Source organism: Zea mays, chromosome 7, assembly GCF_902167145.1.
Source record: "Zea mays cultivar B73 chromosome 7, Zm-B73-REFERENCE-NAM-5.0, whole genome shotgun sequence".
In the NCBI taxonomy this organism is placed as follows: Eukaryota; Viridiplantae; Streptophyta; class Magnoliopsida; order Poales; family Poaceae; genus Zea; species Zea mays.
The window spans coordinates 159,798,916-159,805,182 of record NC_050102.1 but is presented as its reverse complement, the minus strand read 5'-3'; the positions used below and the strand labels follow the sequence as shown (position 1 = coordinate 159,805,182).

The 6,267-nt window shown below is 50.4% G+C and overlaps 1 protein-coding gene across 1 annotated transcript; it reads left to right on the top strand.

The window, feature by feature from the left end:
* The first annotated feature begins 1,206 nt into the window (after positions 1–1,206).
* On the top strand, positions 1,207–3,230 carry LOC109940988 (bisdemethoxycurcumin synthase-like). The gene is made up of 2 exons (XM_035961094.1): positions 1,207–1,631; positions 1,766–3,230. Exons 1-2 carry the CDS (start codon positions 1,442–1,444, stop codon positions 2,782–2,784), a joined length of 1,209 nt encoding a protein of 402 aa, XP_035816987.1. The 5' UTR covers positions 1,207–1,441; the 3' UTR covers positions 2,785–3,230.
* Positions 3,231–6,267: the final 3,037 nt, after the last annotated feature.

Sequence of the window (6,267 nt, the reverse complement as noted above, 5' to 3'; positions counted from 1 at the left end):
AAACTAGAGCGTTAGGGTTATATTATACAATCTTTTAATTATTTCTTGTATTTAGAAAATCGAACCACCGTATCAGAGTTGTACATGCACTTATCTAAAAATATGTCATATTTATTTCTCGAAGATGTTTATAGGACCCTTAATAACAAACTGCACCCCACCTGTATACATATACTAATGCAATGTTCATACGTTTCAATAGCACACAATCATATTTAATCTTACTGTTTATATATGATGGGGTATTGGTTAATCCTTGGTTAGACCCTACCAACAGTACATACGACTACGCGAGGGCCAGTATTAATAGCATAGGCGTAAAAGTTGACTCGCACCGCAACTGTATATGTAATTGACCACGTCACGTCTCTTAGCCGTCGTCGCATCTAAAGTATTAAAAGTTACGGGAATTTGAGGCCTCCTCCGCACTCCACGCTACGGACGACCTTCAGCATAGCGCGCGTGGCCTGCCAATGCTCGCTCAGATCCTCGTGAACATCTTGCAAAAAAACCCCTTAGTTTCGTGAAGATGGAAAGGGCTCCTCCTCCTCCTCTGTCAAACCCTAGCTTCTCAGATTTCCTCCCTTCGTGCTGATTTCCCCTTGTGCTAGATAAGGCGCACGAAGTGGGATTTTCCCTATGCTGGATAGGGCGCCCGAAGGGCGCCACCTGATCTAGTGGGCAAATGAATGCACCCGGCGAACTGCGTGCCCCAGGACGAGTTCCCCGACTTACTTCTCTAGCTGAAGCCATGACGCAAGGTGCTCCAAGCTACAACCATGGCGTGAGGTGGTTCAAACTGTAGCCATAGCGAAGGTGGTGGGATATCGCGCGCAAGGTTCTGGACAAAATGCTCCAGTCGTTGCGAAGCAAAAAAACGACGGTTCTGATTTAGTAAAATAATATATTCAGTTTGTTAAGTTGGCATATTAAAGTGGATGAGATATAGAGGATGAATTTTAGAGGACGCTGCTGGAGTCGATGAAGATATAGAGAATGAAATCCTTTAGAGTGTTCTGCAAAGGATAGAGAATATTTCTTTAGAGGATGAATTTTAGAGAATATTGCTGGAGACAACCTTAGACGCTACGAACAGTACACACGACTACGCGAGGGGGGCCCAGTATTAATAGCATAGGCGTAAAAGTTGACTCGCACCGCAACTGTATATGTATTGACCACGTCACGTCTCTTAGCCGTCGTCGCATGGCAAATGAATGCACACGGGTCCTGGCTGTCCCCTGCACTGCATCTTTACACTTCCCGTAGCTCAGCAGCCCTGTATGGCAACACCAAATTTGGCTTCTTGCTTGCGGTATATAGACGATGCACCACGTTCGTGTCTTTCATCAACAGCTCTGCTAGCTGCCTAGCTTCTTGTAGCACTAGCAAGTTGTACTCCTCTCCTACCAAGTACTAGCAGAGTAGCTTTGTAGCAACCATGGGAAGCGCTTGGGCCAACGTCCGCGAGATCTGCCGCGCACAGCGTGCCGACGGCCCCGCAGCCGTGCTCGCCATCGGCACGGCCAACCCGGCGAACTGCGTGCCCCAGGACGAGTTCCCCGACTTCTACTTCCGCGCCACCAAGAGCGACCACCTCACTGGCCTCAAGGAAAAGTTCAAGAGAGTTTGTAAGCATGCGCATGGAACCTCAGCCAGCTTAATTAATTATCTGGATTTGCTTTCACTGTCGATGATGATGTTGCCAATAACTAGTAGTATAGTTTACGTGATTGTGATTTCTACGTACGTACGTACCCACCAGGCCAGAAGCTGGGCGTGCAGAAGCGCTACCTGCACCACACCGAGGAGCTGCTGAGCGCGCACCCGGAGTTCCTGGACCGCTCCTCGCCGTCCCTCGACGCGCGGCTGGACATCGTCAAGACCGCCGTCCCGGAGCTCGCCGCGCAGGCCTGCAGGAAGGCCATCGCCGAGTGGGGCCGCCCGGCCGCCGACGTCACGCACCTCGTCGTCGCCACCAACTCCGGCGCGCACATCCCGGGCGTCGACTTCCAGCTGGTCTCGCTCCTGGGCCTCCGCCCGACCGTGCGCCGCACCATGCTCTACCTCAACGGCTGCTCCGCGGGCGCCGCCGCGCTGCGCCTCGCCAGGGACCTGGCCGAGAACAACCGCGGCGCGCGCGTGCTCGTCGCCTGCGCCGAGATCACCGTCCTGCTCTTTGACGGGCCCGAGGAGGGCTGTTTCCAGACGCTCGTCAACCAGGGCCTGTTCGGCGACGGCGCGGGAGCCGTCGTCGTCGGCGCCGACCCGGCGGCCCCGGCCGAGCGCCCGCTGTTCGAGATCGTGTCCGCCGCGCAGACCGTCATACCGGACTCCGAGGGCGTCATCACCATGCACCTCACCAAGGGTGGCTACGGCGGCAACATCTCCACCAGGCAGGTCCCCGTACTCATCGGCGACCACATCGAGCGCTGTCTCACGGACGCTTTTGCGCCGCTCGGCGTCGGCGCCGGATGGAACGACCTGTTCTGGGACGTGCACCCGGGCTCGTCGGCGATCCTGGACCAGGTCGACGCCGTGCTCAAGCTCAAGCCTGAGAAGCTGGCGGCGAGCAGACGTGTCCTCAGCGAGTACGGGAACATGTTCGGCGTCACGGTGATCTTCGTGCTCGACGAGCTGCGCCGCCGGATGACGAATGGGGAAGAGGAGGGGGCGCCTGCAGAGTGGGGGGTCATGGTGGCGTTTGGACCCGGGCTCACCGTCGAGACGATGGTGCTCCACCGATCAGGCACCCCAGCCGAGACGAAACTAGGTGAGGCATGAAAAGGTGGACGTGACCAATTTGTGTTGGAACTTGGATCAGGATTGCATCATTGCATGCATGTTACTTGGTCAACATATTCCGACTATGTCACTATTCTTGACTTCAGCCTATAATAAATTCAACTACATAAACAACTGTTAAACTTTATCTAGTTACAAATACAGTACCGGCAGTGAGAGAAACTGTTGAGCAATATTGCTACAACTCCAACCAACCAGGTGACAAATATGTGTGACAGTTCTCCAACTGTGTTTGATTTGAAACTATGTCAATGTTGATGTCAAAGACCATTTACATGTCGAATTACGACGATATTATGTGAATGTCGAACTATGAAAATACTATGTGTAACGGATGTTGGAACTATTTGTTGATGTTAAAGACTTGTTGTAATGTGTTTGTGAATGTGAGTTCATGTTTGAGAATGTGAATTAATGTTTGTGAATGTAATTGAATGTGAATGCGAATGCGTGGCTCAGTGGTTGTATATGAAATCTATGTATATATGAAAGCTGTGTTTTCGGTAATATTAAAAATGGACAAAAAATAGCGTTTTTTTTGCCCCTGCTGAATAGTATTATGTTCAACGGCTTTATTAAGACGTGAGACATAATAATGAATTAAGTCCGAAGGCCATCAAGGGTCGTCGGACATAAGAAAGGCTTATATCTGATGGCTTAACAAAGGGTTGTCCGACATAAGACCTGCGGGACCCACCTTTGGCCGTTACGACCGTTACCTTAGGTAAATGTCGACGACCCTTTGCGGCCGTTGGACATAAGCTATTTCCGACGGCGGCTGTCGAAAATAACGTTATTTTCGACCCGTTACGACCGAGTGACAGGTGTCGTAGGATATAAGTCTTTGGCCGTCAGACATAAGTTATGTCCGACAGTTTAGGATTTATTTTCGACGGCTTTGGTCGTTGAAAATTTTATCTTTTACCGTAGTGAATCAAACTTTCGCTGCAATCACCGTAAAGCGCATGTAAATCCCAATTAAATGAGAGGTCTTTTGAGAGGACTCTAAAGGACTAAGTGAAAAAAACAAGAGACCCCATTTCTACCCGTCTCTTTATATATATATATATATACTACTCCTTAAGAACGGAGTGTAGGCGTGCACAATAGAGTGTTCTGCCTCCGCGCGTCCGCGCCCCTGATCTCGCACCGCGCGTCCGCGCCCCTACGCCACCTCCTCCTCTCCCCCCTCGTTGCGCTGCCAGATCCGGATCCCTGCCCCAGCCCTACCCACTGGAGTCGCCCGTGCGCCAATGGAGGAGGAGGTAGAGTCGTCCTCGGCGGTGGCCCTTTTGCTGGTACTGGTGGCGCCCGTCGTGGTGCCGTCGATGGCGCTGCTGGTACGGGGCCGGTGGCGCCGGGCCGCGCCGCGGAGGGAGGAGGTTTGTCGCCTCACACGACTGAGGCGACCACGACGGCGGTGACCCATCCTCCGTGTGCCTGCCTGCTTCTCCATAGCACTGGCTCTCGAAACCCTAGACAGGCAGGCGCTCCCCCTCCCCCCAACTAGAGCGTCGCCGCCAGCTCGCTCTGCTCCCCAACCGCCCCGCCTTCGTCGACGCCGCCACCGACATTGCCGTCTCCCACCCCTCTTTCCTCACCTCCTAGATGGGGTCGTCGCCGCCAAAGAAGTACGAGGTTGTGGAGCAGATCGACCCCGAACGAGCGATGGAGCGATGGACGCCGAGGTGGTGGAGCAGATCGACCGGGCGCCTACAGCTCCGCCTACCTCGTCCCCCACAAGGTCGAGCGCAAGAGGTGACGATTTCCCCTTTTTTGTTTCTCGTCTACTCCTCTTGCTCTGCTTTCTCGATGGGTGCTCCGATTCTTGATCCCTCGTTGTCTGTTGCTTGCCGTTGTCGTGGCACTGGTGCGGTATGTCATGAAGGTCTGCGACGGAGTCTGACGCAGCAGCGACCTCTTCTTGGCCCTCCTCTCAGCGTGCGGTGCTGGGGACGATGGACGGCGCTGGGATAGCCGGCGGCAGAGGGGATGCCGCAAGCGCTAGGATCCCACCGCGTGACCCACGTCGGGAGACCACCGCCCTGACGACCCTTCCACCTTCAATGGCTCATCTATGTTTATGGTCTATGGTTTAGTGTTATTGTGGACCCTCTAATTCTTGTAGCTAATTGAATAACCATATGGCTCAAGATTGTGGTAAGCTTAATGTGTTTCTGTGTTGCCTTGTATCTATGCAGCTCCATCTAACTTTTGTTGTTTAATGGCATAATGTTTTTGGGTAAATCTTCCACCTTCCTGTTTGTAGGGAGAAGGGATTATTATAGATATCATGACTTTAGAATCAGGTCTGAGAGAAGACACACACCCCATGGGAGGTATTCCCCTATAAGAGATACCAGGCATCGTTCGTTTCGTGATAAGAGACATAGACCAAGTTCTGAAGATAGGGGTAATCACTTTTCTGTGCACACTTGCGCCAATAAAAATTATTTGCCATTGTCCATTCTATCTTTTACTGTCTATATTTGATCAAATGGTTACTACTTGTTCCTCAACCTGATCGTTACTCCCCTTTTCTTTCCTTAACCAGCTGAACTTCGTGAAAGCAAGCTGATGAACAAGTACAATGAGCTCAAGGTAAAGCTTACAAGGTTTATTAGGGGTTCTTTTTGAATGCTGGATATTTGTCTTGGTTCTTACAATTTGTGTTCATTACTCGTAGGAGGCAGGAAAGCTTGACGCCTTCATGGAAAGACGGCGGAGTAAGAATGCTTCTAAAGATCATTGGTACATGCCATACCGATGGAATGGAGATGTTGCGTAATAATTTCTTGATTCTTGAGGCAAAGGATGATTTAAGGGGATGATTTTATGATGGTCTTTTCATGGTGGATGAACAGTCGGTGTCTTCTCTCACGTTGTTGCCCTAGCTGTACATTCGTCAGCTCCGTGCACAATCTACATAGAGCTTAGTAACAATGTTTGCTAAATTAAATTATGGATATATATTTTGTTTTGCACAACCTCCTTCTATCTTCATGCAGACCAACCTAAAATCGGTAGTACTCAGCTTCTTGGGTGAGTAGGGATCGATTTCTCTGCAGTCGAAGTCATGCTAACTTTTGTCACTGACAGGTGAGGTGAGCCTGACCTTGAGGCATCCGAAATATGCTGGGTAGCAGTAAATGGCAACCTTTTCATTTTAGCTATGATTTTTTGTTTCATCCATCTGTTTCTGTATGCATTTTGCAAATATATGTTTAATTTAGAGTAAACTTAACTATGCATTTTACAAACAAACACAGATATGATGAGGTTAATAGAAGTGTTGGAGCAAGTACTGAAGCTTCAAGTGAAGCCAATAATGTGCCTAGAACCGAGAAGGCATAGGAAGCAGGTTCACTTGATTATGTATCCAAGTCTAACGGGAAGAGGAGAACTAAACGAATTGCATTTTCTGATTCAGATTCAGAAGACCTAGACCTATCAAAGGAGGAC

Excerpts from the sequence above, each read along its gene's own strand:
- LOC109940988 (XM_035961094.1), top strand. The coding sequence starts at position 1,442 with ATGGGAAGCGCTTGGGCCAACGTCCGCGAGATCTGCCGCGCACAGCGT. Across the intron at positions 1,632-1,765 it reads GGAAAAGTTCAAGAGAGTTT|GCCAGAAGCTGGGCGTGCAG; the intron begins GTAAGCATGCGC and ends CGTACCCACCAG.